The sequence below is a fragment of the Nicotiana tomentosiformis genome, chromosome 6 (genome assembly GCF_000390325.3).
Source record: "Nicotiana tomentosiformis chromosome 6, ASM39032v3, whole genome shotgun sequence".
In the NCBI taxonomy this organism is placed as follows: domain Eukaryota; kingdom Viridiplantae; phylum Streptophyta; class Magnoliopsida; order Solanales; family Solanaceae; genus Nicotiana; species Nicotiana tomentosiformis.
The window spans coordinates 92,275,554-92,284,698 of record NC_090817.1 but is presented as its reverse complement, the minus strand read 5'-3'; the positions used below and the strand labels follow the sequence as shown (position 1 = coordinate 92,284,698).

The window sequence follows — 9,145 nt, the reverse complement described above, 5'->3', positions numbered from 1 at the left end:
TTTCTCAGTTCTCCCATTTCAGTTGTGATGCAATCAATGTTAAATTTATTTAATTTTCTGTATGTTCATTAAATAATATATATATTAAGGCCTCTTATTAATATTTTGCTTTAGGCCTCCGATGAGGTTGGGCCGCCCCTAGTGACGACTCTCATATTCGACTTGGAAAGTAAATATTTATTGGCGAACCATAAGAAGTCGCCAAGAAAAAGTTCTTTTGCGACGATCTTATTTCGTTTGTAGGAAAAAAGATAAAATAAAAAAATTACGCTCTCAGAAAAAAGTCTCATGTCATTTCTTTTTTATTTCTATTTTCTTCCTCCCGTTTTTGTTGGGTGACTCGAACTCACAACCTTGCTGTTGGGGTGACTCGAACTCACAACCTTTTGGTTGGAAGTGGAGGATGCTTACCACTAAAGCAACCCACTCTCGTCATTTGTAATGAGTAATGAACTCGGTAATTTCTGTTTTGTGGCTTTAATGACTACACTCCTGTTCGGTAATTCCTATTTTTGACAAAACTTAAGTTTTATTTACTATTTTTATTTTTAGTTTGAAAATGCGTGAACTCGTTTGACGATTCATTTGCATTGTTCTGTTGTTACAATACCAGTTTTGATTGATCCTCTTTGCTTGATTAAGCTCTTGAAATCTCGAGTGCAATTTTTTGTACATAGCTAATACTAGCATTTGGTTATTATGCGTGAATAGCTGTTTGATAAAATGCCTAAGAGAGAAATTTTCTGGCCATAGGACATCCAATGAATTGGGTCCTCAAGGCAATATGCAATAAGCACGGGTCTAGTGTATGAAGATTGTCATTAGCATAAGTATGAAAGAATTTCAAGTTACGTGCGTGTTTAGGTTGGAAAATGCTGGTTTATGGGATATTCATATCCAAAAAGATTTGACTTTGTTGATATGTACATCGCATCAATCCAGAATCAAATCTTAACTTGCATTTTGTTATAACCCATTTCCGCTGCTTTTAAGACTCTACCTCTTGTGCTTTGTCCTCGGTTTTTATTGAGAAGAAGGCAGAAGAGTGAAAAATAAAGAACTTGTGTTGTTTGGTGGTGTTGAAGTATATTTACATAAAACCACATCCCTTGTTTTAATTCTTTTTTTACACTCCCCATACTTTGAAATTGTACATACATCTCTAGTTATTTTGTACATAGCTAATACTAGCATTTGGTTATTATAACCATAAGTTACGGGCAGTTATTTAATTCGTCGTTCAATCCAAAGACATACAGATGTTGAAACACCAAAAAGACATCTTCATAATAGTATGAAACAAAATGGTGCTGTATAGAAACATCATTAGCCAAAACACCCTTTCATTTGGTTACCGAATTATGAAATTAAACTGAATGGTACTTGTGGTTTCTATAAGCTCCCCGTACAACACCTGGGACTGATGCGAGCTCGCAATGGATTCTTCATTGTAACGGTGAAATCTGACCCTTCTGTTAGATCAACTTCATCTCCCTCCACAGGCTTCCATTCAAATTGCCAAATCAAATTAGCCACAAAGTACTGTAAATGGAGCATAGCAGAGCCATAGCCTGGGCATATTCTCCTCCCTGCACCAAATGGCATCATCTTGATCTCTCGACTTCCTGTTATATCAAACTCTTGAAGAGTTCCATCTCCATCCACCAAGAATCTCTCTGGCTTGAATTCCATTGGATCATCCCACACATTTGGGTCCAAGCCCATTTCCCCCACCATAAAATTGATGGTAGCGTTCTTGGGTATAACATAGCCGTTCAACTCCATATCCTCTGTTACCCTATGTGGCAGAACAAAGTGAGTTGGTGGATGTCGCCTAAGACCTTCCAAAATCACTGCTTTCAAGTATGGCATTTTCTGTAAATCCTCCTCCTTCACTGCCTCCTCTATCACCTTATTGTTCTTAATTGATTGTAATAATGGTGTTGATTCCACAACTTGGCATATTTCTTTATACAATTTTTCCTGAATGGTAACATCCCAATCACTGGGAAGATAAAGGGACCTGGTGGGAGTTTCTTTGTTTTCTGGAAGAAAAGATTAAAGAGAAGTATGAGGAAGAAAGAGATACAGAATGTGACCACAATGATGAACAAGCTTTCCATTATTCCAGTACTTGTGTTTGTCATCTAAATATTACCAGGACATATGTACTAGAGATAGAGACTTGCTACGTGTGGGTATCAAAGAAAGAAGAGTAGGATGGAAGTGACACTGAGCGTGAAAAATCAGTTTTCCCTGTAGGAACCAAAATCACTTATTTTGGGGTAAAACAGAGAGACTCTCGTCTTCTTTCTAAAACGTGCAGAGACGTAGGGTATTGTATTCTACGGCGACTTGATGAAGTTATTGAAAGAATACAGCTAGAGATATTGCAGATAAAAGGCTGATGAACACCACTCTCACATGTAAGCAGACAAAATGGAGACTCTGGCTGATGAGTTGTGGCACTATACAAAACGATTTTTCATTTTTTTAAAAACTCACTGAGCCAATTAATTTGGATTCTCCCCGGATAGGCCCGTTAAAAAGTGTAAAGCATTTCTTGTTGAAAGATTTTTTATTTCTAGGACTCGAACTCCAGACATCTAGTTAGAGAGAAAGAATATCAACCATCCCACTCACACCCTTGGATAAATATAGATATCGCAATTTTGTATCAGAAACACTCATAATACTACTTATAAAATAGCAACTTATTTTCAGAGCGAGAATAGACTGCCCAAATCAATCCCACCATTGTTTTCCTCTGTCTTTCATTTCTTTTTCTTTCCAAGAAATGGATTTAAGGAAACTTGTTGGCTTGCTTCTATTAGTTTTCATATCCCTTCTGGAGATGCTTTTAAAGAAAATTGCAGTTTCGGTGTTAAGTTTCGTGGGGTTTTCTGATTCTCAAAGATCACCATCGAATAGCAGGGAAATGCAGAGAGTTGTTTCTTCACCAAGAATCAGACTAAAGGATGGAAGATGGCTGGCATACAGAGAAAGAGGAGTCCCAATGGACAAATCCCTTCACAGAATCATCCTTGTCCATGGGATTAACAGCTCCAAAGATAAGGATTTTCTTGCAACCCAAGTATGACTAGCTAACACCCTTTTCAACTTTACTAGTAATACAACATTTTACTTTCATAATCTTGAAGAATTATCGTCCTAGTCTCCTAAGAATTAAAAGTATGTTTGATGCTCATTTTTTCTCTTTAATTGTTAACATGGTTGTTTTGATATTTCACATTCAGAGAGGGACATCCAATAATAGTTTATTTGTCTCTCCGCTTTTAGCTCCTAAATAATGTTTTCATTAGATTGATCTACTAACTATATTCTTTAGGAAATCCTAGAGGAGATGAGGATATATATGCTACAGTTTGATAGAGCTGGATATGGGGAAAGTGATATAAATCCTAAACGGTCATTAGAAAGTGAAGCTTGTGATATAGAAGAAGTAGCTGATCAACTACAAATAGGATCAAAATTCTATCTAATTTCAGTTTCTGCTGGAAGCTATCCTGCCTGGAATTGCCTCAGACGCATACCACACAGGCTATCAGGCGTGGCTTTTGTTGTTCCAATAATCAACTACAAATGGAACTCCCTTCCTCATGATTTGATCAAGAACGATCATAATAACAAGCTTTGGCGATTAGTAATTTGGCTCGCACGCTATGCTCCTGGGTTACTCTACTCATTTTTTACACAAAAATCGAACAATGTTTTCTCGGGCAATTCTGCATTGTTAAGCAAAAAGGACAGGGAAGTTGCAAAGAATGCAAATAGATCGGAAGTTTTTGACCCGGTAAAGCTCATCATCCACCTCTCTCAAATCAAACATGAGTTTTCGCGAAATGATTATCTTGAAAATTAATTGTCTTAATTAATTTGCAGAAACTTTATCCGAAGCAAAGTGATTTTGAGTCTCTTCTCCAAGACTTCACCTTGGCTTATGGAAAGTGGGACTTTGATCCACTAGAATTTGGTAATCCATTTCCTGATGAAAAAGAAAGCTCAGTTCATATTTGGCAAGGTTATGAGGACAACATAGTACCTTGTCGCTTACAAAGATATGTTTCCAAAAGGCTACCTTGGATTCATTATCATGAAGTTAGTGATGGTGGACATGCGTTGTGGCATGTTGGTCCAATCGGTGAAGCTATCTTGAGGTCCCTTCTACTTCGTGAACAAGACACAACACCACAGAGTGCTTGATTGTAATCAAGAATATTATTAGGCCTAATATCATTTAATGAAATTAAATGGCAAGGATCTTTTAATTTTTAATGTGGGTATTTCACTTTTGAGCTTGTTTTCCAATTATAACGTGTACGTTCAGTTTCAGATCTAATGATGCACATTTAGGTAAAGCCCTGAAGATTTTTCGCTGTGTATTACTATATTTTTTATCAAGCTCTAAGTTAGACACTAGATGTTTGAAAAGTTATTAAGGTACAAACTACATAAATCTTCTGTTTAGAAGTTGAATGGATGGTTATAAGAGGAGGCGTAAATTGGAACACATTGGAGATGTTTAAGGGATGAACATGACCTTAGCCGCATATGACCTAAGTTTCAATGACCATATATATAAATATATTTTGAATTGAGATTTGAGCTATATATCAAAAGAATGACCTTGAAGTCTAGTTTCTAACCCATTAAACCGTTCATCATTTTGATGTTCCAATAAAAAGTTATTGGCGTTTTACTCAATACTATCATGTCAGAAAAATAGGCCACATTTTTGGGCGCCCATGATTGCACCAGGCGCCAATAAGAACGCCAAAACCATAAATAATTTTATTTGGGCGTTTTGGGTAGCGCTGGGTGCAGACCGTGATGTCGAACACGTGAGATTGAAATAAAAGGGACAGGAAGAGAGAAAATAGCCTAATTCTTTAAAGATTAAACCTCCTCTCTCATCCTCAAGTCATCCAAGGATTTTAATACTACCTAAGGTGAGTTTTCAATGCGATTAACGTTAGAATAATACTTCCAAACATCAATTCTAACAATATTCCATCTCAAAATCACTAAATTCTCAACAAGAACTCAAGAACAAGGTCTTTCTAACCTAGGGTTTCACAATTCAAGGTAAGTTTCGTAACTGCCTTCAACCACAATTGCTAGAAAGGTTTATGGTTGGTATTTGTTCCTAGAAACTACTACAAAATCTTAGATTAACGATGAACCCTAGAAGGAGAGAAGAATCAAACCTAAGGTTTCTATATTTTAGAAATCTTGGAACTTCTAGTATTGATTTTTATATTAACTATCTATAGATTTGTTTGGTAAGTTGAACCCATTGGATTGGAGCAAACGAAGGTATTCAAAAGTAAGGAATCAAGTTGAGTAGAGACAACAGTTTTACTAAAGTTGTCTTCTTACAAAGATCATGACTAAGTATTTGTTGGACTGTATAAGATGTTAATGTGGGCTCTGAATGGAACGAGTGGACTCACATTATCCATTAGAATTATAGAAAAGATCTTAGATGATTATCATGGTTAATAACTCAAGAATAGTATGTTGTTCCGTAAATCATGCCTCATGCATCCATGACTTATATATTTTTTTTTAATCTATAAACTATTGAAATTTCTTTTACATGATTTTATGTACTGTTTTGATGAGAACTGTGGAGATATATCATTGTTTTAAATTTTGTGATACAAGAATCACTCAAAAGAATAGTATGGGAGTTTTCTTAGATCTCTGATAAGGGTTCATAACCTCTAGAGGTTTATGTTATCCGAAACTACTCATACCAGAGTATGAGATTAGTGTACAGTTGGTTCGGACACTATGATAGAAGTACCCTAGTAAGGCACAAGAACGCGAGCATGCTAGAACCTTAAACTGTAAGGCACCACAGGAATGGGGTCCAGGAGATCGGGCTGGGATCGTCCACCATACCGATCATATGGTGACCTTTTCATAATCAGAATCAGAAAGAATGTCAAAATCAATGGAATTCCCGAGAAAAGAAAAGAAAAGAAAAGAAAAGAAAATGCTTTAGAAAATTTACAAGGATTGTTTCGAGAAAGTTTATATATTTATCTATTTGAATTTTTTTCTTCAGAAAACAAGTGAAAATAAAAAAAAAGAAAATTCTCATGAATGACATGAAGAAGAACTTTATACCAGATATATGAGTTGTTTGTTTCAACTCTTCATTAGAAGCTTTTAGAATTTTCTTATATCATGCATACATACTTCTTTTAGAGTCTCTTTCCAGCTTTAGTGGGAGGATTGTTTTACATACTGAGTACTGCTGTGGTGTAGTGACGTTCTCTTCACGGAATCCTACATTGACCTATGTCATTGTAGGCACATATTTTGCAGGTAAGTAGGCTACGAGCTAGGATATTCTCCTCTCATTACCAACAAATTTGGTAGCTCTATTTTAGTTCGTGGAGTTCATTGGTTTCAGAATTTTGTCTTACTATTCAGTATTTCTAAGAGGCTTCATAGAAAGGGTCAAAATAGAGTCATGGGTGTCTACTTTGCATTACATTTGTTTTTCAATGTATTTCAGATAACAGAATGAATTTCTTTTATGATTATTATTTCGATTAAAGATTTAGAAAAGAATTTTCTTTAAATTATATTGAATTGTGTTGAGATGTATTGCATAATAGAATTATAACAGAATAGAAACGTCTAGATGGTTCGCTCGGTCAAGTTAAGGCATTGAATGCCGGTTACGACTTGGTTAGAAATTGGGTCGTGACAAACTTGGTATCAGTGAAGCAGGTTTAGAGAGTCCTAGGGGTATATGAAGTCGTGTCAATAGAGTCTCGTTTATCATTGTAAGGGCCTCACTTCTATAAACAAGGGACTATATACATTTAAGAAAAGTTTCGCATTCTTCCTTACTCTAGATCGTGCATTAAAGCTTCAAGCGAGAATCAGACTTCCAGTTTCATCGATTAATCGAATGATTGATATACCAATGCAATTAGAGACTTTAAGAAGAAATGTTATCAAGACATCATCATCTACAAGCGAGGTGGTTTACGATGTTAACTATCTTTAAAGGATAAAAAAAGGTTAAGCCGGGAACTGACCAAGAAAAGAGTACCACAAAAAGGAGAGTGAGGTAATACCGAGATGACCTGATTCAAGACTGTAACAAATTAGAACTATCATAAATATGTCAAAGACTTTGTACTAAATAGATGAGGTGATGATGTCTTCAATAAGGTCAGAGTTGTCATAAGACTCATAAGGAGTTGGTGCTAGTAAGGTTAGTAGTAACACGATGAAAGAATATATCCCTAAGCTATGTCTAGATTTAACTTATATACCCAGAAGGTCAGTCATGGCATATGCTACTGTTAATGTGAAGAGATTAGGCCGAAGGAATACATATCAGGATCTCGTCCTTGAGTTGAGACCAAATTTTATTCAAAATAACGAGGCTAATAAGTTATGTACGGGGGCGAGATAAGAATTGTACATACTCTTAAGATGAAACTCATGGTAGTTGCAGCGAGTACTTTGTGGATCCTATCAAAGAATGTCCTCTAAATGATGAATACGATAAGAAGAAAACTAGTACTTTATTGCATGTATTATGACCTATAGTAACACAATGAATAGATTTTTTGAAGTGCATGTGTGGTCTATTACAGTTTAAGAAGTACAAAGAGACATGTCCTCGGGATTTCAAAGTTGAGATAAATTACCACCATGAGGCGACCCACGGTAGAATGACAACACCAAACTCTTTAAAGATACGCTTCCTGGTCATGAGTACCAAACGACAATAGGACGTAGAAGGGAGGTAAATGTACACTATAAGCCATTCTCTTTTGGGAAAAGAAAACTCACAATACTCATAAAGTCATCCTTATATTATGGATAGGATGAATACTACAAAAAATGGATGAAGCGAGCAATATACTTCTAATAAGATACAAGTGTGATATGTTGGCTTAAGGCCCTAGAGTTCTTAAAGCAATATTGATATTTTTGAAGCTAGGATAGTTATGAAGGATTCAGAGATATGCGATGAAATGACTTGAATCTCGACTATTGATCATGGTCAGTGGTGCCTAATATGACTTAAGGTTGAGCTTGTGAATAAACTCAGATCAATGAGCTAAGTCCAGAATTTCTAGCACGCAGGCACAAATAGAATGAAAATTTATAATATATTTTTTAAGATAGATGTTCAGCATGGCTAACGTACCATAGTTTGACAGAAAGATTCAGAAAAGCCAAGGCATAAGAGGAGAGTTATCAGAAATGTTAGCCTTCGTGCTAGAAGTTTAATTTCGAGATACCCCAAGAAAATTCGTAAATGTATGATATCAAAAAGGTAAGATTACATAAAACATATTTTTCTATGGTGCACGCATATAGTTGTACCAATGTAGAGTAGATTTTGAGCGTTGGAATATGTGTTTCTGGAAGAGCCTCACTTTCTCAAGTTTACCTAAATGTGACTCAAAATAGAATAGAACATTACAAGAAATAGTATCAAGGTGATTTGCATGTGAAGTGTGCAACCTAATGCATTAAATTGGATGGTATATGATGCTTAGACATAAGATTAGTATTTTTGAAGTGCTGTAAAATTTGGATACAATAAGAACCAAGAGGGCCCATGATGAGTGAGCCAATTGATCAAATAAGTGGTGAGGTGTTAGGTATTATACGAGTTAGACGATGAAATAAGAAAGTATAACCTAAAGAGATAAATAAATAGAAGAAAATAAGCTACTAGATGGGATCATGACTAACCTAAAGAGATTGATCAAATAAGTGGTCAGGTGTTCGGTATTACACGAGCTAGACGATAAAATAAGAAAGTATAACCTAAAGATATATATAAATAGAAGAAAATAATCCACTAGATGTGATCATGACTAACTAGTGTTATTAAAATATGTGAGTAATGAATCGGGAAGGGGTTCATCTACAAAGTATGGAATCAAGGAATCTTGAATATTATGGAAGGATTAAATGTGCGGGGAAAGTACATTGAAAGAGATGTTGACAATACTAGGATAAATCTAGACAAATGGTTAGTACCCCGAGAATAGTATATGAGAGGTAAGTATCAAAGTAAATAGAGGACACTTCGCTCAAAGAAAATGGATGCATGAAAGAACATATCTTTGAT

At 35.5% G+C, this 9,145-nt stretch overlaps 2 protein-coding genes across 2 annotated transcripts; one reads left to right on the top strand and one right to left on the bottom strand.

Moving 5' to 3' along the window:
• Positions 1-357: 357 nt before the first annotated feature.
• Positions 358-4,349, top strand: LOC138893371 (uncharacterized). Its single transcript, XM_070177586.1, has 3 exons — positions 358-3,094; positions 3,350-3,814; positions 3,904-4,349. The coding sequence occupies exons 1-3, from the start codon at positions 2,798-2,800 to the stop codon at positions 4,222-4,224; spliced, it is 1,083 nt and encodes a 360-aa protein (XP_070033687.1). The 5' UTR covers positions 358-2,797; the 3' UTR covers positions 4,225-4,349.
• On the bottom strand, positions 1,393-2,147 carry LOC138894411 (cytochrome P450 89A2-like). The gene is made up of 2 exons (XM_070179108.1): positions 2,135-2,147; positions 1,393-2,045 (listed from the first exon to the last, which is right to left on the bottom strand). Exons 1-2 carry the CDS (start codon positions 2,145-2,147, stop codon positions 1,393-1,395), a joined length of 666 nt encoding a protein of 221 aa, XP_070035209.1.
• Positions 4,350-9,145: the final 4,796 nt, after the last annotated feature.

Coding starts and splice junctions, on each gene's coding strand:
- LOC138893371 (XM_070177586.1), top strand. CDS start 2,798: ATGGATTTAAGGAAACTTGTTGGCTTGCTTCTATTAGTTTTCATATCC. Junction 3,095..3,349: donor AGGATTTTCTTGCAACCCAA/GTATGACTAGCT, acceptor TATATTCTTTAG/GAAATCCTAGAGGAGATGAG. Junction 3,815..3,903: donor GATCGGAAGTTTTTGACCCG/GTAAAGCTCATC, acceptor ATTAATTTGCAG/AAACTTTATCCGAAGCAAAG.